This window comes from Amblyraja radiata, chromosome 16, assembly GCF_010909765.2.
Source record: "Amblyraja radiata isolate CabotCenter1 chromosome 16, sAmbRad1.1.pri, whole genome shotgun sequence".
Taxonomy (NCBI): Eukaryota; Metazoa; Chordata; class Chondrichthyes; order Rajiformes; family Rajidae; genus Amblyraja; species Amblyraja radiata.
Genome location: NC_045971.1, coordinates 20,076,214 through 20,099,853, shown reverse-complemented (window position 1 = coordinate 20,099,853; position 23,640 = coordinate 20,076,214). Strand labels below are relative to the sequence as shown.

At 41.9% G+C, this 23,640-nt stretch overlaps 2 protein-coding genes across 2 annotated transcripts; both read left to right on the top strand.

The window, feature by feature from the left end:
• The first annotated feature begins 1,157 nt into the window (after window positions 1-1,157).
• Window positions 1,158-17,625, top strand: LOC116981739 (all-trans-retinol 13,14-reductase-like). The gene is made up of 6 exons (XM_033034792.1): window positions 1,158-1,362; window positions 5,091-5,288; window positions 9,055-9,174; window positions 11,097-11,235; window positions 12,680-12,789; window positions 17,432-17,625. The coding sequence occupies exons 1-6, from the start codon at window positions 1,158-1,160 to the stop codon at window positions 17,623-17,625; spliced, it is 966 nt and encodes a 321-aa protein (XP_032890683.1).
• A 1,142-nt stretch (window positions 17,626-18,767) lies between these two features.
• Window positions 18,768-22,265, top strand: LOC116982025 (inactive all-trans-retinol 13,14-reductase-like). Its single transcript, XM_033035298.1, has 2 exons — window positions 18,768-18,967; window positions 22,053-22,265. The coding sequence occupies exons 1-2, from the start codon at window positions 18,874-18,876 to the stop codon at window positions 22,196-22,198; spliced, it is 240 nt and encodes a 79-aa protein (XP_032891189.1). The 5' UTR covers window positions 18,768-18,873; the 3' UTR covers window positions 22,199-22,265.
• The last annotated feature ends 1,375 nt before the right edge of the window (window positions 22,266-23,640 follow it).

The window sequence follows — 23,640 nt, the reverse complement described above, 5'->3', positions numbered from 1 at the left end:
ACAAAGTGTTTGAGGAACTTAACAGGTCAGGCAACATCTGCGGAGGGAATAGACAAACAACATTTTGGGTCAGGAGCCATCTTCATACTGATGTAGTAAGGGGAAGGAAGTTGGATAAGAGAGGTGGGGTGGGGGAAAACCTGGCAGGAGATAGGTGGATACAGGTGAGGGGGTGAGTGATTAGGAGAAGGTTGGAGTAAGTGACAGAGGGCTGGACAAGAAAAAGAGACAAAAAGGGTGTCAGATAAGGAGAGGTGAGGAGAGAAATGTAAGGGATAAGGGTGGAAGGGGAAAGAAGGGAGATTAAAAAAAACAGTCTATCTAATTCTATGCAACAACACCATCTGCAGGTGTGGAGATTTATCTCACCTAGATTCTGCAGATGGGAAATTGACTCCAGACCTTTATTTGGTGAGGAATGGTATTGGATCCTCAAGCCCACAGACTTCAAGCAGACAGTTAAGTCTGCGAGTAAGAGAGGAAAATATATCCGTTTCCTTTTACTTCATTATTTGTGATTTGTCTTGTGCCTCTCATTAATTTAAAAAAATCTTAAATTTCAAAAAGGTTGAGATAAGTGTTTCATGTTTTGCTCGTTATTGAGAGTTACTGAATGTCAGAAAATGAAGGAACACTTTAAACAGCTGGATGTCAAAACATGAGGAGAAATTTGGGGTTGGTGCATTGTTTAATGTTCACTAAGAGCTCACTGCTGGAGGTCTCATGCCAACCTGTTCTGCTCCAATTAACAATATAGGAGAATAATTCCATCCAATGACCTGTTCAACGTACATCTACAGTAACTGAAGCTTGGCTCACGGGAGGGAAAAGAGTGGTCTTTTGTTAATTTAATTGTTTCTACATAGCGAAGATAGACACATAACACTGGAGTAACAGCTGGACAGGCAGCATCTCCGGAGAAAAGAAATGGGTGACATTTCGGGTGGAGACCCTTCTTCAGACTGAGGTATATCTCCTTTGCAGAGTCATAGAGTGACACAGTGTGGAAGCGGGCCCTCCTGCCCAACTTGCCCACCCCGGCCAACATGTCCCAGCTACACTAGTCCCACCTGCCCGCATTTGGTTCATACCCCTCCAAACCTGTCCTATCCATTGTTCAGTTCAAGAAGAGTAAATGGGTTTAATTGACTCTCTTGATGTTGCAGAAAGCTTCAAAGCATGTTCCCCTGATGGCTATCCTGAAAATGATTCCTTTTTTGTTGGCCAAATTTCTTATTAAGACGGGCATCATCCATTGGATCTCCACAATATTTAAGGATGCAAGCACAAATGTTATTCAGGTTGTTAATAAGCTGACAGAAAACAAAGATCTAAGAGTTGTCTTCTGCTACATGTTCACCGGTAAGTGGATGATTTTATTTTCCGCCTTATTCTTCGTGTCTGCTGCAACTGTAAGATCACAGATAAGAATAATTTCTCAGTTTATCACATTAGCCGTTTGATGCATTTCAGGTATCGCTTCAGTTGACATACTGTATGGCTTTGTGGTTAGTTTTGTTTCTATTAGTCATTAGATTCAGGAGTGTGCTTACTTCAGAAATCCAAAGCAGAACACATTTTTCTTTTTCACTCATGAATGCGCACTCACTGCCCTAGATCAACAGCTCTCTCCACTCCTAATGCCTTGTCTCACCATCTATCGATATACTGCAGATACTCAACAAGTCTTATAGAGCATGGAAATAGGCTCTTCTGTCCAACTCATCCATGACGGCCAAGATGCCTCATCTAAGCTAGTCCCATTTGACCATGTCTGGCCCATATCCCTCTAAATCTTTCCTATCCATATATCTATCCAAAAGCCTTATAAATACTGTTATAGTACCTGCCTCAACTACTTCCTCTGGCAACTCGTTCTATATATATCCACCACCATTTGAGCTAAAAAGGTTGCCTATTAAATCTTTCCCTTCTCAACTTAAACCTATATCATCTGTTTTTTTGATTCCCTACCCTGGGTAACTAATTGTGCATTCACCCAATCTATTTATCCTCATTATTTTATACATCTCTGTAAGAAAAGTCTTATCATGTAATTATTTTGCAGGTTGCTCACAAGCCCAGTTTTTATTGACCATTGCTAATTTCCCTGGAGTTTATCAGCTTGTTTGACCATCTCAGTGTAAGTTAAAATTCAGCCACTTTGCTCTCGATTTGCAGTCACATTTTAGCCAGATAGATTAGGCATAATTTAATCAGACACATTTCATGTTTACTATTAACATTAAAAAAATATATAAATTCTAGATTTTAATGTATTTACTTATGGTAATGATTCTGTAGAATTAATTGCCACAGTACATTGTGGAAGCCAAGTCAATGGATATTTTTAAGGCAGAGATAGATAGATTCTTGATTAAGTAAGTAAGTTTATTGGCCAAGTATTCACATACAAGGAATTTGCCTTGGTGCTCCGCCCACAAGTAACAACATGACAAACAGTGACAGTTACGAATGACTCAGAAAATACTAAACATGAATAATAATAAAACATTAATGATAAAACACCATTGATCAAGCATGTGAACCAACAAAATACCTGATCAAAGGGAGGCTACGGATTTTTGGCTGTTGAGTAGAGCAACTACTCGTGGATAAAAACTGTTTTTATGTCTGGCTGTGGCAGCTTTGACAGTCCGGAGTCGCCTTCCAGAGGGAAGTGATTCAAAGAGTTTGTGGCCAGGGTGAGAGGGGTCAGAGGTGATCTTGCCCGCACGCTTCCTGGCGAGCGGGCAAGATTAGTACAGGTGTCAGGGGTTTTGGGGAGAAGGCAGGAGAATGGGGTTGAGAGGGGAAGATAGATCAGACATGATTGAATGGCAGAGTAGACTTGATGGCCAAATGAAATAATTCTACTCCTATCACTTATGAACTTGTGAACATGAATTTATGCATTTCCCACTTCTATGGAATTTGTAGATAACAATCCAAGCCAATTGATTGCATAGCCAATAACTCAGCTTATTTATCCTGATTTGAGGAAAAAAACAAATTTTAACAGCACAGGTTGTTGTACAGCAGTAGGACACAAAGTGCTGGAATAACTTTGGAAGGGTGGCATGGAGGCGCAACAGTAGAGTTGCTGCCTTACAGCGGCAGAGGTCCGGGTTCGACCTTGACCTCAGGTGCTGTCTGTACGGAGTTTGTACGTTCTCCCTGTGACACACGTGCGTTTTCTCCGGGATCTCCGGTTTCCTCCCACACTCCAAAGACGCACAGGCTTGTAGGTAAATTGACTCGGTAAAATCGTAAATTGTCACTAGTGTGTGTAGGAAAGTGTTAGTGTGTGGGAATCGCTGTTCGGCGCAGACTTGGTGAGCCGAAGGGCCTGTCCCCACACTGTATATCTAAACTAAAGTATAGGAGCAGGGAGGTTCTACTGCAGTTGTACAGGGTCTTGGTGAGACCACACCTGGAGTATTGCGTACAGTTTTGGTCTCCTAATCTGAGGAAAGACATTCTTGCCATAGAGGGAGTACAGAGAAGGTTCACCAGACTGATTCCTGGGATGTCAGGACTTTCATATGAAGAAAGACTGGATAGACTCGGCTTGTACTCGCTAGAATTTAGAAGATTGAGGGGGGATCTTATAGAAACTTACAAAATTCTTAAGGGGTTGGACAGGCTAGATGCAGGAAGATTGTTCCCGATGTTGGGGAAGTCCAAAACAAGGGGTCACAGTTTAAACATAAGGGGGAAATCTTTTAGGACCGAGATGAGAAAAATATTTTTTACACAGAGAGTGGTGAATCTCTGGAATTCTCTGCCACAGAAGGTAGTTGAGGCCAGTTCATTGGCTATATTTAAGAAGGAGTTAGATGTGGCCTTTGTCGCTAAAGGGATCAGGGGATATGGAGGGAAGGCAGGTACAGGATACTGAGTTGGATGATCAGCCATGATCATATTGAATGGCGGTGCAGTCTCGAAGGGCTGAATGGCCTACTCCTGCACCTATTTTCTATGTTTCTATGTAAACTAAACTTAGTGGGCCAGGCAGCATCTGTGGAGGACATGGACAGTCGATGATTTAGGTCAGGCTTCAGGCTGATTGGAGTGGGCGAGAGAGAGATGGAAAAGAGTTGGAATCTGTACAGCAGATTTTAATTATAATTGAAATCTTTATATTACAAGTTATGTTAGTTATCTATTGCATGGAGCAGATTATTGATTGTGCAACAGCATTGAAACAAGTCACGATTATTTTAGAAAAATATAATGTCGAGGAACTATACTGTGTCATGTGAACTAATAAATGCCAGATTTCCATATGTAACTCCAAATGGTTACAATGGCAGACCAAATAACATCATTGTTGACACATATTTTCCTGAATGTTCATCCCCAGTCTAAAGAGAAAGGTCTGTTATGAAGTTGCAGCTGCACCTCTATTGCAATTTCCCTTTCACTGAATGTCAAAGAAATTAAATTTCAGAAGAATAACACATGTTTAACATACATAATGCACTGTTTTAGATCAGATTAGGGGATAAACAGCAGAGGTGGGTTTCAAGGAGTTGAGAGTTCCAAATCGGTGCCTTGCAGAGACATTTCTAGATTATAATGAGTAGAGAACTAAAATTAATCAAAAAATCTGCACTTATGTAGACTGATATTCCAATCAATTCACAATTCTCACTTTAGTTTAGAGATTAAGCATGGATACAGACCCTTCAACCCCACTGAGTCCACACTGACCACCAAACACCAGTTTTATGTTATCCTAATTTTGCATCAACTCCCTACACATTAAGGGCAATTTACAGAGCCAATTAACCTACAAACCCACACATCTTTGGGGTGTAGGAAGAAACTGGAGTGCCCAGAGGAAGCACATGCGGCCATAAGGTGAACGTGCGAGCTCCACTGAGGCAGCACAAGAGATCAGGATCGCTGAGTTTCTGATGCTGTTAGGCAGCAGCTCTACCAGCTGTACCTCTGTTCAATTTTAGAATCCTGTTTTATTTCAGAATGTAAACCATGCATGTTTATGGAGTAGTGATTTCAGAAAGAAAGAAGGAAATTATTGCATGGTTTTGCAGACTGTTTAACCGATTGCTTTGTCTCACCAGGTGTCCCTCCCAAAGAATCCAGCTTTGTTATGAATGCACTGTTGGTACATCACTATAAGCGTGGAGCTTGGTATCCCAAAGGAGGTGCCAGCGAGATTGCCTTCCATTGTATCCCAGTTATCCAGAGGACAGGTGGGGCTGTTCTTATGCGCGCCCGTGTGCAGCAGATTTTAATTAGCAAAAATGGAGAGGCCTGTGGTGAGTTTAAAGTCAAACCACTTCTTTGCCCCCTTCTCTGACTCTTCCTCGCCACGACGGAAGAACAAGGTAGCCATCAGAAATGTATGTCTATTAATGTCTACTCATCGAAGATAGACACAAAATGCTGGAGTAACAGGCACCATCTCTGGAGAGAAGGAATGGGAGTCGATTTGAGCCTACACCGTTCTTCAGACAGACAGTCAGGGGAGAGGAAGACACAGAGAAAAGGAAATGTAAGGTAAGTGGTAGTGTAAAGTGGAAGTGTACTTCCTTATCTCTGTGTCTCCCTCTCCCCTGACTCTCAGTCTGAAGATGGGTCTCGACCCGAAATGTCACCTATTTCTTCTCTCCAGAGATGCTGCTTGTCCCACTGAGTTACTCCAGCATTTTGTGTCTATCTTCGGTATAAGCCAGCATTTGCAGTTTCTTCCTGCACATAATGTCTATTCATTTTTGGGCTGCTTCAAATAGATGCCAACTGGACTATTCCTTTCACATATCAACGTGACTTGCATTTCATATTCATTCAAATGGTCAACTTTTCACTCCAACTAGAGACTGATAGAGATATTATTCCAGGCAAGGATACAAACTCTGGCTTTCACTTTCAAAGGCCAATATCTAACAATTTTTGTTATTAATATTTCTTGTCCTTGTTTATTTAGACACATTTAATGTTGAGTAGACGGTCAATTGGAAATAAGAATGTCAGAGTGTTCATGGCGTTTAGCACAAGGCTGGTTAATAGGATTTCGGCCTTGAAGGGTTTTAAAAGAGAGGAGAGAGGTGACATTTATGAGAGGGAAAATAATGAAAAGTTAAACCTTGAAAATGAGTATGTTGAAATGAAAAAAATTCCAAATGCTCCCAAATTGTCTGGTAAAAGATAGAAAGAGGAAGATTACTGCACACACTATATTTTTAATGTGAGACACGTGGACAGATGATATTGAGAAATTCCTCTTGATGGATTTGGCCCTTGAATGAATTTACAGAGACAACAGCTCAGTATCAATTAAAAACTCATCAGATGCTCTAGTGACAAACATTTGGATGCCTCTTCATAAGGAGGTTGGGTGTGGAGCTCTCTTAAATTGCAATTATCTTGAAGAAGGCTGTAATTTCCTGCTGAAGTGTAAATTGACATTGTTTGGGTTTATGGAGCCAAGTTTACATCTTCGGAATCTATAACACCATCAAATGCAAGCCTACTGGTGTACAACCAGTTGTGCGCCAATCATGGCCCATGGATCTACAGTGCCTTCCATAATGTTTGGGACAAAGACCCATTATTTATTTATTTGCCTCCGTGCTCCACAATTTGAGATTTGTAATAGAAAAAAAATCACATGTGGTTAATGTGCACATTGTCAGATTTTATTAAAGGGTATTTTTATACATTTTAGTTTCATTATGTAGAAATTACAGCTTTATTTATACATAATCCTCCAATTTCAGGGCACCATAATGTTTGGGACACAAGGCTTCACAGGTGTTTGTAATTGCTCAGGTGTGTTTAGTTGCATCCTTAATGTAAATATAGGCGAGCTCTCAGCACCTAGTCTTTCCATCATCTTTGGAAACTTTTATTGCTGTTTATCAACATGAGGACCAAAGTTGTGCCAATGAAAGTCAAAGCAGCCGTTATGGGATTGAGAAACAAGAATAAAACTGTTAGCGACATCAGCCAAACCTTAGACTTAACAAAATCAACTGTTTGGAACATCATTAAGAGGAAAGAGAGCACTGGTGAGCTTACTAATCGCAAAGGGACTGGCAGGTCAAAGAAGACCTCCACAGCTGATGACAGAAAAATTCTCTCTATAATAAAGAAAAATCCCCAAACACCTGTCCGACAGATCAGAAACACTCTTCAGGAGTCAGGTGTGGATTTGTCAATGACAACTATCCGCAGAAGACTTCATGAACAGAAATACAGAGGCTACACTGCAAGATGCAAACCACTTGTTAGCCGCAAAAATAGGATGGCCGGGTTACAGTTTGCCAAGAAGTACTTATAAGAGCAACCACAGTTCTAGAAAAAGGTCTTGTGGACAGATGAGATGAAGATTAATTTATATCAGAGTGATGGCACGGGCAAAGTATGGAGGAGAGAAGGAACTGCCCAAGATCCAAAGCATACCACCTCATCTGTGAAACACAGTGGTGGGGTGTTATGGCCTGGGCATGTATGGCTGCTGAAGATACTGGCTCACTTATCTTCATTGATGATACAACTGCTGGAGGTCATAGCATAATGAATTCTGAAGTGTATAGACACATCCTATCTGCTCAAGTTCAAACAAACGCCTCAAAACTCATTGGCCGGCGGTTCATTCTACAGCAAGACAATGATCTCAAACATACTGCTAAATCAACAAAGGAGTTTTTCAAAGCTAAAAAATTGCCAATTCTTGAGTGGCCAAGTCAATCACCCGATCTGAACCCAAATGAGCATGCCTTTTATATGCTGAAGAGAAAACTGAAGGGGTCTAGCCCCCAAAACAGGCAATACAGGCCTGGCAGAGCATCACCAGAGAAGACACCCAGCAACTGGTGATGTCCATGAATCGCAGACTTCAAGCAGTCATTGCATGCGAAGGATATGCAACAAAATACTAAACATTACTACTTTCATTTACATGATATTGCTGTGTCCCAAACATTATGGTGCCCTGAAATGTGGGGACTATGTATAAACACTGCTGTAATTTCTACATGATGAAACAAAAATGTATAAAAATGGCCTTTATTAAAATCTGACAATGCACTTTAACCACATGTGATTTTTTTCTATTACAAATCTCAAATTGTGGAGTACAGAGGCAAATAAATAAATGATGGGTCTTTATCCCAAACATTATGGTGGGCACTGTATATCATTGAATCCACCAGTGACGTTTAAAGCTCCCATAAACATATGGAAAGGGTTGAGCACATGATACATGCTGTTATAATAATGGAGCATGATGGATTAGGCTGTTTAACTCGTACTCTCACTCCAGATGCCTTTCCATTTGAACGGAAGCATTATTTTACGCAGAGGGGAGAAATACTGTTTTGCATCTCGACTTTCCTGCAGAGGATTTAATGTTGCTCAATGCTGAAATTATCAATCATATGCAGAACACCATCTTTATGCCTCTGAAATTGGCTGTTGATGGGTTTCAATAAAAGAAAAGACACCAGGTCTCCAAAAATATGGTACAATGTCAAATAGATTTAGCTGGCAATGCTTTCCACAGACTAGGAAAACATAAATGAAAAGTGAAGCATTCACTGCAAATGTTCACATCAGATTAAATGGATACAGTGGATAGAATTATTTTCCCTTAATCCAATTCATACCCTGTTAATGGACTCCCATTTACAATGTTGTCAGTCTGATGGTGGGTCCTGACCTGAAATGTTGCCTGTCCATTTACCTCCACAGATGCTACCTGACCCATTGAGTTCCTCCACCACTTTGTGTGTTACAATGTTGGCAGGTCAGGTGTTTCAAATTTCCCAGAAAATCCACATGCCAATGTATTCTCATGCACACCACATACCAACAAACTTACAAACTCTTTGTGTTCTTGCCAACAAGATTACTGCATGACTAATTTTGGTCAAGGATTTAAGTTGTACAAGGTTAAAAGTTGCAGTTCTCCGTTCAGTTGGCTTCAGCAGCCCTCTAAGATTTATTTTTATGGGAAGTGAGATTAACTGCATTAATATTTTGACGCTAGTTTGGTTTTACTATCAACATATATCATTGTAGGTGTGACTGTCAAAAAAGGGCAAGAGAAAATAAATATTTATGCCCCCTCGGTGATCTCTGATGCTGGAATTTACAACACTTATGAATGTCTTTTACCAAAGGAAATCCAAGCCAAACCCGGTGAGACGATAATCTGCTGTATTGCGCTGTGGCCAATAGATCTTAGTGTAACAGCATAGAAACATAGAAACATAGAAATTAGGTGCAGGAGTAGGCCATTCGGCCCTTCGAGCCTGCACCGCCATTCAATATGATCATGGCTGATCATCCAACTCAGTATCCCGTACCTGCCTTCTCTCCATACCCTCTGATCCCCTTAGCCACAAGGGCCACATCTAACTCCCTCTTAAATATAGCCAATGTACTGGCCTCGACTACCCTCTGTGGCAGGGAGTTCCAGAGATTCACCACTCTCTGTGTGAAAAAAGTTCTTCTCATCTCGGTTTTAAAGGATTTCCCCCTTATCCTTAAGCTGTGACCCCTTGTCCTGGACTTCCCCAACATCGGGAGCAATCTTCCTGCATCTAGCCTGTCCAACCCCTTAAGAATTTTGTAAGTTTCTATAAGATCCCCTCTCAATCTCCTAAATTCTAGAGAGTATAAACCAAGTCTATCCAGTCTTTCTTCATAAGACAGTCCTGACATCCCAGGAATCAGTCTGGTGAACCTTCTCTGCACTCCCTCTATGGCAATAATGTCCTTCCTCAGATTTGGAGACCAAAACTGTACGCAATACTCCAGGTGTGGTCTCACCAAGACCCTGTACAACTGCAGTAGAACCTCCCTGCTCCTATACTCAAATCCTTTTGCTATGAAAGCTAACATACCATTCGCTTTCTTCACTGCCTGCTGCACCTGCATGCCCACTTTCAATGACTGGTGTACCATGACACCCAGGTCTCGCTGCATCTCCCCTTTTCCTAGTCGGCCACCATTTAGATAATAGTCTGCTTTCCTGTTTTTGCCACCAAAATGGATAACCTCACATTTATCCACATTATACTGCATCTGCCAAACATCTGCCCACTCACCCAGCCTATCCAAGTCACCTTGCAGTCTCCTAGCATCCTCCTCACAGCTAACACTGCCCCCCAGCTTCGTGTCATCCGCAAACTTGGAGATATTGCCTTCAATTCCCTCATCCAGATCATTAATATATATTGTAAATAGCTGGGGTCCCAGCACTGAGCCTTGCGGTACCCCACTAGTCACTGCCTGCCATTGTGAAAAGGACCCGTTTACTCCTACTCTTTGCTTCCTGTTTGCCAGCCAGTTCTCTATCCACATCAATACTGAACCCCCAATGCCGTATGCTTTAAGTTTGTATACTAATCTCTTATGTGGGACCTTGTCGAAAGCCTTCTGGAAGTCCAGATACACCACATCCACTGGTTCTCCCCTATCCACGCTACTAGTTACATCCTCGAAAAATTCTATAAGATTCGTCAGACATGATTTACCTTTTGTAAATCCATGCTGACTTTGTCCAATGATTTCACCACTTTCCAAATGTGCTGCTATCCCTGCTGCATCAATTTTCTTTAACTGAAATATCAATACAATGTAGCTCTCCAGCACTTGATTGATAAACAGCTGATCTTAGTAGATTTGCTGTTAAAAGCAAAAGCCTCTTTATACATTCACTTATAGACAGGTTATTAATGAAGACTGCAACAGGTTCCTTGGAGTGACGGAGGCTAAAGGGTGATCATGTAATGGTGTATAAAAATCATGAGGGGAATTGATAAGGTAAATGCACAGTCTTTTACACAGGGTAGAGGAATTAAGAACCAGTGGATATAGGTTTAAGGAGAGAGGGGAAAGATTTAATGGGAAACTGAATGGCAATATTTTCACTCAGTGGGTGATTTGTCTATGGAATAAGCTGCCAGTAGAAGTAGTTGAGGCAAATACAATAATAACATTTAAAAGACACTTGGACGGGAACATGGATAGGAAAGGTTTAGAGGTATATAGCAGGTTCCACTCAAGAAAATTCAGGTCATGGATACTGATCGGTGATCTTATTTCTTCCTATGCAGACATCCAGTCACAGCTTAGCATGGTGCGTCATAGCATGGGATCGTTCCTTGTGTTCGTCGGTCTCAAAGGTACAAAAGAAGAGTTAGGGTTGAGAGCAACCAATTATTGGATTTATCAAAACAACAACATGGATGAGCTGTAAGTCACTGCAATATTCATCTACATCAGTCCCACTGCCGGTAATTGAGCATTAGGCAAGGATAAGGGGAAGTGATGGTGGGGGTGTTCAAGTCATTCTGATCAGTTTAGTTTAGTTTAGAGATACAATGTGGAAACAGGCCTACCGAGTCCTCTCCAACCAGCGATTCCTACACTAGTACTATCCTACACACTAGGGACAACTTACAATTTTTTAAACCAAATCCAAATTAACCTACAAACCTGTGCATGTTTGGAGTGTGGGAGGAAACCAAAGCACACGGAGAAAACTCACATGGTCACAGGGAGAATCTGCAAACTCCTGACAGACAGCATCCGTAGTCAGGATCGAACCCGGGTCTCCGGCGCTGTAAGGCAGAAACTCTATCACTGCGCCACCAAGCCGCCCTTATACTCAAAGCTAATCAGTGACAAAATACATAATTCCACAGTTTCCCAATAGTTATGGTGAGACAATGATTATTGTGTACATTTCATTGGAAATTAAGGGCTGTGAGGGAGAGAAGTATATTATTGTCAATCTAAGGTGGACAAAAATGCTGGAGAAACTCAGCGGGTGAGGCAGCATCTATGGAGTGAAGGAATAGGTGACGTTTCGGGTCGAGACCCTTTTTCAGTCTGAAGAAGGGTCTCGACCTGAAACCTCACCTATTCCTTCGCTCCATAGATGCTGCCTCACCCGCTGAGTTTCTCCAGCATTTTTGCCTACCTTCGATTTTTCCAGCATCTGCAGTTGTTTCTTAAACTTATGGCCAATCTAGATTTTATGGAATTAACAAATTGGTATGGGTATTTTAATTATTGTAAGTGTAATTTGCATTTAAACTTAAAAAGACAAGTTTATATGCTTTTCAAACTCTCTGTTGATATTATATGTTGAGACATACCCCAAAAGACTTGCAGCTGTAATTGCAGCGAAAGGTGGTTCTACAAAGTATTGACTCAGGGGGGCTGAATACTTTTGCACGCCACACTTTTCAGTTTTTTATTTGTAAAAAAATTTGAAAACCATGTATCATTTTTCTTCCACTTCACAATTATGCACCACTTTGTGTTGGTCTATCACATAAAATCCCAATAAAATGCATTTACGTTTGTGGTTGTAACGTGACAAAATGTGGAAAAGTTCAAGGTCTATATGTATGTATGTATGTATGTGTGTGTGTGCGTGCGTGCGTGCGTGCGTGCGTGCGTGTGTGTGTGTGTATGTATGTATGTATGTATGTATTCACAGACTGAACTATTTTTTATGTGTATATTGACAGACTGAACTATTTTTTTCTCATTAATTATATTGTTTACAGAGTACTATCTTTACATGCTCAGTTGTGCTGTTGCTAGTAAGAATGTCATTGTTCTATCTGGGACATATGACAATAAAACACCCTAGACTCTAAAAGTTTCAATTATTTTACTGTTTCAGAATGTGTCACACCATGCCTGCAAGCAAGGAGGAGTTTGTCAAAACTATTCCGATGTTATTTGTTACTTTTCCATCAGCCAAGGATATCACCTGGAAGGAACGATACCCAGGTAATTACCATCGAAGTGCGCTGAAAAAGATGGGCAGACAAACTAGGCATGGGATCCTTGAAATAATTATTAAGCATTCAACAGATGCGTTCGTGTATGTGTTCCACTCACTTTTTCCGTCAAATTTAAATTCTTGTATATTTCTATATTGCAAATAGATATCTAGTCTCCCAGAGCATCTCGTCTGTCTTAGTGTAATTTACTATGCTTACACTCTTCTGTTTGAGTATGAATGTGCTTAAGTATAATAAGATTTTCCTGAATTGTGTGCAAAAAATAATCTCCCAGCGCAAAGGTATATCTGACAGTGAGGTACCATGACACCTTTGAATGGAGACGCAAGGATCTGCAGATGATGGACTCTTGAGTTTTGGAGGATCTGAAGAATCTGGAAGAAAGTGCTGGAGGTTAGGCAGCATCTGTGGAGGAATGGACAGATGATGGTTTGGGCCAGGACCCAATTTCAGTCCCTTCTTCTAGTCAAGACCCTTCTACATTTCCTCCACAGATGCTGCCTAACCTACTGAGTTCATCTGGCACATTGTGCTTTGCTTGAGTATCCCAGAACATAAAGACTCATATGGTTTATAACCTTTTTATTGGCTATATTTAGGCTGCAGTAACCTTTTAATGGCACAATATTGAAGGAATCTTTTGTACAAACACAAAGGTTTCATTCTAATTCCGAACTGATTTGCCCTTGCTCCTTATCCGTGGCCTTCTGCTGGAGAAGGGGTGTACTGATCCAGCAGTGATGTATTTAATCACACAATATCTCCTTTTTGACTCACAAAGCTTCAGGAAAAAAGCTCAATCTAAACTCTGAATCTGTTGTGTAGTGTGTTTAATGATGAAACCACGTCTTCGGCAAAAATTTGAAGACTTATTGTCCACCAATTGGTCTTGCATGTTCCGTGGGACAATTTGTATACTGACCTCAGGTTGCCTCTTGTCTCTGGTTGTCTCTTGGATCCACCATGTACATTAATTCCCTCCAACACTACCTTCCAAGGCCATCCCAACAATACCCTTCCATTGCCACTTGAAAGAAAGATAACATTGACTCCAAGGAACCATTACTACCCTACCTGCTATCCAGATTCAGATTCACCTCCAAATTCAGGGACATTCCCAGCTATTATCATTCAACTGAACCATCCTACCAACAATTCGAGAGCAGTCCTGAACCACTATCTACCTCATTGGAGACCGTCGGAATATCTTTGATGGGACTTACTGGCTTTATCTTGCACTCAATGTTATTCATGATATTGCCTTTATCCTGTATCTGTACACTGTGGATGGCCCAATTGTTATCATATCTTTCCGCAGACTGGTTAGCATGCAACAAAAGTTTTTCACTATAACACATGACAATAAACTAAACTTAACTCCAAGTCGCACACCAATCCTACCAGGAAATAAATTGCTGCTCCTTCATTGCTGCAAGAATAAATCTTGAATACCTCTCCCTAAGGGTTCATCATCATCAACAGTTTAGTTTAGTTTAGTTGAGAGATGGTTTAGTTGATAGCGTGGAAACAGGCCTGATATAAAGCATCCCATGGATTTAGAGTTGCAGGTATTAGGATTACTACTCACAATAGTATCTCAAAGCCTCATTTTAATTTACATAATTGAAATTGCAGCAGGTTTTCTCTTTGAAAGGTAATAAATCTGTGTATATTAGTCCCATTGAGACAAACATTGAAAAATAAGAGCGGGGAAGGCTGTTTGGCTCTTTGAGCCTGTTCCACCATTCATGGCCTATCCTTTATCTCAACACCATATCCTCACAGCAAAGCACAAAGTGCTGGTGAAACTCAAAGGGTCAGGCAGCATCTGTGGAGGGAATAGATAGACTATATTTCAGGTCAGGACCCTATTCAGGCTAAAATCTCAAGTCCGACAAAGAGCAGTGAACGAAACGTCACCTGTCGATTCCCTCCACAGATACTGCCTGACACGTTGAGTTCTTCCAGCACTTAGATTTTAGCTGAAGTTTCCAGCATCTGCAGTTTCTTGAGTCATTATATTCCCGTAGTCTCTTCTAACTCCTTGATGTTCTTTTGTATCACTGTCCTTCTTGAACTAATTTAGTGACCTAGCGCCCACTGCCTTCTGCTGTCAAAAATACCACAGGTTTCACATAATTAAACTCCTAACTTGAGTCTGTGACCTCTGGTCCTCGACCTGTCCTTCCATGGGAAACATCAAACTCTGTCAGAATTGTGTACGTTTCAATCAGATCTCCTCTCAATCTTAAACAATCTTATGAATAGACAATAGACAATAGGTGCAAGAGTAGGCTATTCGGTCCTTCGAGCCCGCACTGCCATTCACTGTGATCATGGCTGATCATCCACAATCAGTATCCCGTTCCTGCCTTCTCCCCATATCCCCTGACTCCGCTATCTTTAAGAACTCTATCTAACTCTCTCTTGAAAGCATCGAGAGAATTGGCCTCCACTGCCTTCTGAGGCAGAAAATTCCACAGATTCACAACCCTCTGTGTGAAAAAGTTTTTCCTCATCTCTGTTCTAAATGGCTAACCCCTTTTCTTAAACTTAGCTCAGTCAACCCAATCTCCCCTCATCTGAATGTCCTCCCATCCCTGTCTTGCCCCGCCCTTTCCCCGCACGCCTTTCTCCCCACCTATTCATCAGTCAGAAGAAAGATCCCGACCTGAAACATCGTCTGTCCATTTCCTATCCACAGATGCTGCCTGACCCACTGAGTTCCTCGGCACTTTGTATTTTTTGCTAATGAGCAACTATTATGTTGTGTTCACTCTCCCCTGAAGGGCTTCACACAACAAGATCATTCCTGTTCATTGCACAGAACTCCTGCTCATTGCACAGCATCCAATCTAAGATAGTCTGCTTATGAGTTGGCTTCTCAATTGACTGGTGTGAAATGAAAACATTGTGGCGAGATTCCAGGTATTATTCCCAATTGCCAAGTGCACCCATGATTGCCAATAGTACTTAATATTGTTTTTGTTCGATGCACACCCATTCAATGTTTGGAATCCCATGGGCACTTCCAACTAATGGTTAATGTTTGCTGTCTCTTGGTGCTTCTTAGCTCTGGTTCCACACTGGTCCGACATTCAGATTTTCCGAGTCTGTTTCCTTGCTCACCATTGCACTGATTTCATCCATAGCAAGCACTTTCCCCCGTTTTCCTTTTCCTTTAATATTGGTCTTCCTAAATATCAACTCTCCTTAGATATTCAACTCCCAACCTTATCCACTAGACTTGTGCCTTTGCATAATAATTATGTCATATCCATATTTACATGTGTGTGGCTGCTAATTTGTTGATTCTATTACAAAGGTGCCGTACTGAAACCACAGCATTTGTAATAAAATAAAGGCGTATGTAGATGTCAAGAGATTGCAATTCAATGATTCAATTATAGTTATTGTTACATGTACCTACTGCCTACATGTACCTGTTTGTAGTTTGTTTGGTTGTTTGTTTTTTAGCACAAAGTCCGCGAGCATTGCCACTTTTCATTTCACTGCACATCCCGTATGTGTATGTGACGAATAGACTTGACTTGACTTGACTTGACGTGACTACTGTAGGTGCAGTGAAATGGTGTTTTGCATAAAGCCTGATAAAATCATATAGCAGACCTCATCTAGGCAGTACACAAGTGTTGCCACATTTTGGCGCTGACAAAGTTACAAAAGTACACCCCCCCCCACCCTCACCGTCCCCCCTCCCACCACCCGCAAGGTCCCCATTTGATTTTATTGCCATTGGTGACTAAACAAATTTTAATAATACTTTGTTTTAATGTACAATGGGACTATTTGTCTTGCTATCATCCTTCTCTTTATATTTTAACTCAACCAAGTTCTAAAGGAGAGTGAATGTTTCAAGGAAAAGGGACTTCCTCCCATTAACAATCCACAGTGTTGATCAAAAGATACATTCTTGATGGAATTAAGAAGCAATTTGGAGCTTAATTCATCCGCACCCAATTATTAAAAGGCAGTCTGTGGAGAAAAGGAAACATTTGTCAAAAAACATTAAAACATTTTGGTTGATCTATATTTTACAATTGAGAATATTATTACTGTGTCTGATTACAAATGCCTGTGTTAAGAAGAAAAGTTAATATCTCCTCAAATCAGGCCTGATTTGCTTCACTAATCTTTCTGCAATATGCAGAGATAAATATGTCATCAGACATTATTGAGATGTATTAAATCTTTGGTCTTTACAAGCCATCTAGAGCAGTGGGACTGGAGAATAAAGCTACATGGCGCAGAGTTATACGGCTATATTTGCTATACGGTGGCACAGCAGAAGAACTCACAGTGCCAGAGATCCGGGTTCGATCCTGACCTCGGATGCTGTCTGTGTGGAGTATGCACGTTCTCGCTGTGATCATGTGGGTTTCCTCCGGGTGCTCCGGTTCCCTCCTACATCCCAAACAACTGCGGGCATGTAGGTTAATTGATCGCAGTACATTACCTTTCGCGTGTAGAAGGTGGATGTAAAAGTGGGATAACGTAGAAATAGTGTGAATGGGTGCTCGATAATTGGTGTGGGCTCGGTGGGACGGAAGGCCTGTTTCAAGGCAGTATTTCTAAACTAAACTCAAACTAACATTTCTGATTATCAGGAAATTCGTGTATGACAATTCTGACCATGGCTCGCTACGAGTGGTTCGAGGAATGGAAAGATGAAAAAGTAAAGAGTCGAGGGGCGGACTACGAGACGTGGAAGATGGACATTGCCAGGAAACTATTGGACCGGGCCATAGATTTGTTTCCACAGCTGAAGGATAAGGTATCATTAATACCGTGGTTCTTCTAGCTATTTATTTATTTGTTGCCAGTATTACTGGTCTGACCTCATTGCCCACTGAAACAAATGTCTTGCGGTAATATTCAGGGTGCTGTCAAGATGAACAAAGGAGGAGGACTGACTGAAAGTTATTGCATTCCACCACAGTGAAGAATGTTGATTACACTGTGGTGGATGTTCATGTTGTATTCTACTGTGTATTGTGCTCTTTTGATTGTATGGCTTCATGGTAAGTCAAATTCCACTGTACCTTAATTGGTGCATGTGGCAATAAATGTGAACTTGAACTTGAGTCAATCACCTCAGAGGCTCTGGGGCCAGACATTGACCAGACCAAGTAAGGGTGGCTGATTTCCTCCGTCGAAGAACACAAGTGATCAATTAACATATTGGTCTTTGGTGTGTGGGAGTACACCTATGTGGTTAAGGGGAGAACGTGCAATATAATCCCAATCAGTACCAGAGATCAGGTACAGTTTATTCCCAGCTGTTATCAGGCAACTAAATCATCCTATCAATAACTAGAGAATGGTCCTGAGCTATTATCTATCTCACTGGAAACCCTTGGACTATCTTTAATTGGACTTCACTGGATTTTATCTTGCACTAAATGTTATTCGCTTTATCATGTATCTGTTCATCTGTGGATGGCTCGATTGTGATCATGTATAGTCTTTCTGCTGACTGGTTAGCATGCAACAAAAGTTTTCACTGTACCTTGGTACACGTGGCAATAAACTGAACTAAACTAAACTAAACCTGGGTCCCTGGAGCTGTGGAACTTTGCTTTACTGGGCACACCACTCTGCTGCACAAGATAGCCATAATGTGACATTATTTTACGATGTGTGTTGAAAGGAACTGCATATGCTGATTTAAATCAAAGATAGACACAAAAAGCTAGAATAACTCAGCGGGGCAGACAGCATCTTTGGAGAAAAGGAACAGGTGATGTTTCGGGTCGAGACCGTTCTTCAGACTGAGAATCAGGGGAAAGGGAAACGAGAGAGAGAGGCGTGATCTAGAGAAATATTTGGGTTGTCTGGCAACGAAAGAAAATGCAGTAATCAATTTCTTCTCTCCAGAGATGCTGCCTGTCCCGCAGAGTTACTCCAGCTTTTTGTGTTTATCTGTCGTCATCAATTAATCAACGAGAAATTATTGTTTAAAATGTATGTGTGAAAATCCTAGATTGTATACATCAATGCGGCGACTCCTCTCAGTAATCAGTACTACCTGGCTGCACCTCGAGGGGAGATGTACGGTATCGAGCAGGACCTTCATCGGTTCACTCCTGAAGTCGTCGCCTCCATCAGAGCCAAAACGCCCGTGAAGAACCTTTACCTCACTGGTAAGCATTCGGCTGAGTCTATTCCAACCAAGCAGGAATGTCGGTTAACTAGCTACCTCACTATGTTGACAGGGACAGAATCAGGTATTAATATAACAGCAAGAATGTAATTATAGGTTTGCCTCTGCATGTTGCAATTCTTCCTGTGCCAGGACTTGCGTGTAACCAGACAACAATTCTTCAACCCACATTTTCTTAATTAATACATATAATTAATACATATTTTAGTCATGGAGTCATGCGGCACTGAAACAGAATCTTCAGCCCAATCTTCCATGCCGATCAACACTAGTTCCTCCTGCCCACGTCTGGGCCATATTCCTCTAAATCGTTCCCTGTCCAAATGTCTTTTCAATGCTGTAACAAGGAACTGCAGGTGCTGGTTTACCAAGGAAAGACACCAAATGCTGGAGTAACTCAGCGGGTCAGGCAGCAACCCTGGAGAACATGGATAGGTGACGTTTCTGGTCGGGACCCTTCTTCAGCCCGAAACGTAACCGATCTATGCTCTCCAGGGATACTGCCTGACCCGTTGAGTCACTCTACCATTTTGTGTCTTTTAAATGTTGTTATTTTACCTGCCTCAACTACCTCCTCTGACAGCTTGTTCCATATACCCACCACCTTGGGTATATGTGTGAAAATGTTGCCTCTCAAGTTCATATTACCTCTCACCTTAACCCCGTGCCCACTAGCTTTCTGGCAGAAGATCAGATGTGACCATGTGCTTTGGCTGCTTCCCTTTATAACTTTGATCGTCACAGCTTGCACAGTATAGATCTTTTGCTGTACCTCAGGAATGGTTGTTGCACTATGAGAAAAGATAAGTGTGTCGATCGTGTCTCAAAGCTCAGTGCAAAGAAGCTGCCTGAGAGCAAGGACTGATGAAATCCTTCAGTGCCTTGTTCTATTTTTTTGCTTGTATTTCCCTTTTGATCATTCCGTTCCACACAAGCAAGACTTGGACACCCAAGGCAGAGATGGACAAAGTAAAAATTGCTCACTAATGGTCTCAGCTCTGGAAAAAAATGATTTGAGCCTGTTTGGGAAAATTTATTCTCAGCTGAAAAAAAAAAGAATTTCATCAAATCAAAAAGTGAAAGGAAAGCCTTCAGATGTCGACTATCCCCAATGTTTTCTGTTTCAATTTCATAAAAGTGTTAACTTCATGGAGATTGTCAGGGAAAATGAATTTCCCAATTAATTTTTCAGTTTGGGCACTATTCAGATGACCCCTGGTGTTCAACCTCACAAACATGTAACAACCAATGGCAATGCCGTGACAAATCTCTTCCACACAATCTCCATGGTTACAACACGTTTTAAGGTTTTACACGTTCTATAAAAAACTAATGCACACTCCCCTGGACATCCGGTGGCGCTGTCCTCGCCCCCCCCCCCCCCACCCCCCCCGCGGCCTACCAACTGGAATTACGCGGCCTTTCCTGCTGGGACCAGACCAGAGCTGCAGCAGCTGCGGTGCTGCGCTCGATATATCGCGGAGCGGGCGAGGCCTTACCTGGAATCACCACTTGGAGCTCCGGAGTGTTGGGCCGCTGCTCCAACATCGCGGAGCTGTGGGTGCACAACTCCCAATGTGGGCGGCGCTGACTTTAACATCGCGGAGTCCTGGGACCCTTTGCCGGGGGTCGCCAGCGCGAATCTCCGCCCAGCGCAGCCTGTGGACATCGGGAGCCACGGACTCCGGTGGAAGGTGGCCGATTCAGAGGTCCAGGCCGCTGAGGATGTTCTCCCGTTCAACGTCGGGGTTCCATCATTCCCGGCGAGAGGGCCTGAACATCGGGCCGTCTGTAGCGGCGACTACGGGGTGCTCGGGTGGCCCCGACCACGGGTGAACATTGGGGAACATCAGCGAGGAGGTTGACTGGACTTTGGTTCCTTCTCTCACAGTGGGGAAATTTGGTGCTGCTGTGGGGATGTTTATGTTGTGGACTACTGTGTTCTGTGTTTTTGTTTTGTTTTGTTTTTTATTTTATTTTTTGTATGACTGTAAGGGAAAGAGAATTTCGTTGTCTCTTAACTGAAGACAATGACAATAAATTAAATCTAATCAAATCAAATCAAAAACCATGGCAAACCGTGTTTCAGGCCTTGATTCCTTTGGAGGGTGACACAGTGGCACAGGTGACAGTGCTGCTGCCTCACGGTGCCAGTGACCCGGGTTCGATCCTGAGCTCGGGTGCTCTCTCTGCGGGGTTTCCCGTTCTCTGTGTGTTTCCCCCAGGAGTCATAGTGTCATCCAGCACAGAAACAGGCCCTTCTGCCCAACTTGCCCATGCCAACCAAGATGCCCATCCACGCTAGTCCCACCTACATGTGCTTGGCCCAGAGCCCTCTAAACCTTTTAATCTGTGTACTTGTCCAAATGTTGTTCAAATGTTGTTATAGTACCTGCCTCAACTACCTCCTTTGGCAGCTCATTCCATAAATACACCACTCTCTGTGTGAAAAGGTTGCCCCTCAGGTTCCTATTCCAATTTCCCTCTCTCACCTTAAACCTATGTCCTCTGGTTCTCGAATTCCCTTGGTGAAGAGCGGGAGGCAAGAAAGGACCAGGACCAATCTGAGCCGTCCACAAATGGCCTCAGGCAGGGCTTTGCCTGGTAGGCCCATTGCTGGCTAGGGAAGGTGTAATCTCATGAGGGAAACAATGTTGAGAACTGTGGACAAAAGTGGACAAAACAACATGAAGAACTGTGGAAGGTACACAAAATTGCTGGAGAAACTCAGCGGGTGCAGCAGCATCTATGGAGTGAAGGAAATAGGCGACGTTTCAGAGAGGTCAGTATGGGAAGTAACCAGCAGATGCCATAGTCATCAACTGACCTAGAGAAAGTGTTCAACAAAATGATCACCGAGTCTCCGTTTGGTATATGAATTGGCCTCTTGAAATTCCACCTATTGTGTAGTGAATAGATGAGAAAGTGGGGTAACCTGGAAGTAGTGTGCTCGGGTGACCGATTGGCAGTGTGGACCCTGTGGGCAGAAGGGTCTGTTTCCATGATGTATCTCTCTAAATTCCAAACTGCAATCCATCCACTTATCTCGATGCATTCTCTTGCAGGTCAAGATGTCTTTTCCAATGGGATAGCAGGAGCTATGCATGGAGGCCTTCTCTGTGCCTCTGCCATTCTCAGGCGAATTGTGTATGTAGATCTTATTTTTCTTAAACGGAGACTTAAGAAGAAACAACTTAAAAAAGTTGTGTGAACCTCTGACAGCAGGTTTAATCAGTGCTTCATGGCACTGTGAATAAAGGATGCTTGATTCAATTCCACCTGATTCTCAATTGATGTTTTGTTAAAATCTCTTCATTCTCAATTCTTTTGCTGCTGCTTTCTCACTTTGGTATACAGTTTAAGATTTTTTGTTGTTGGTGCTAGTAAAACACACAGAAAACCAATGTCAAAACTGGACCGTAGGATTTTGTTTTTGAAATATTCACTTTCTGATAATGTTGAGAAAGGTCGACATTTGCAGCCCATCACTCATTGCCTCATGGAAGGTGACAATAACTGATCAGGTGTGCAACTTGGAGGACTTTTTCATAGTTTGGAGGATCATAAAACACAGATCAGTTAAAGAGGACAAGTTTTCTGCGTTGAAGAACAGTCGTGACCCAGATGGGGATTATACGAGTATCTCACATTTTTTTGAAGATAGACACAAAAAGCTGGAGTAACTCAGCGGGTCAGGCAGCATCTCTGAAGAGAAGGAATAGGCGACGTTTCGGGTCAAAGGTTTCAAAGGTCTTTTATTGTCACATGTACTAATTTTTGCATGTCTTTCATCTATGGAAACATGCAAGTTCACCACTGAACCATGGTAATCCCTGGCGCATGACCAATGAACATGTGAAGTATTGCGGGAATGGAGTCCATGCATTGGCAGCATGCAGAGACTCAGTATTAGCATTTGCAGGCGAACACTCTCTTTCATACCATCCGCCCGTCCAATCAAACACCTTCCGCCCCATTGTGGAAATGTCTACCCATGACAGATTGGCAGCATCGGTCACTTCAGACCCACAGAACCAGACTGGAGAGAAGCCATCCTCAGTCCAACATAATTCCCAAGGGAGAAGGAGAAGATATTTATAGGCTGCTGTCTGGGGTAAAATGTGAGCTCAGTGCTGGAATGCAGAGGTGACATGGGATCAACTCCATGATTCAAATATAATAGTTTAACTAATTATCCCCAGAAAAGTCATGTTCATCTACTTTATGTTTATTCAATAGATTAACATTCATTTTTCATAATTTATATTTTAATATTCAAAATGATCTCTTGTACTTTCTCAGAGAATTTTGTAAATAGCACGACTAAGTGACTTTATAGAAAGGTTAGTCAATGACTGTTTGTGCAGTATATACTGAGCCCTTCAACTTAATTTAGTAATAACATGGTGTAATAGAATGCATCACAGGATTAGTTTCTTTTTATAATATCCCTGTTGAAATTTATAATAGCTCTGCATTGCCACTGTCAGGACATTGTTAGTATTGCAACTGTCAGTTTTATCTTGAAAAAAGCACTGATAATAAAACTGATGTACCAAACACACAAAAAAGAAATCATTTACCTGCACTTAACTTACCTTTTAACTCGAGGTCAGCTTGAATAAATGGAGCCATGCTACTTTCTCTATTGCC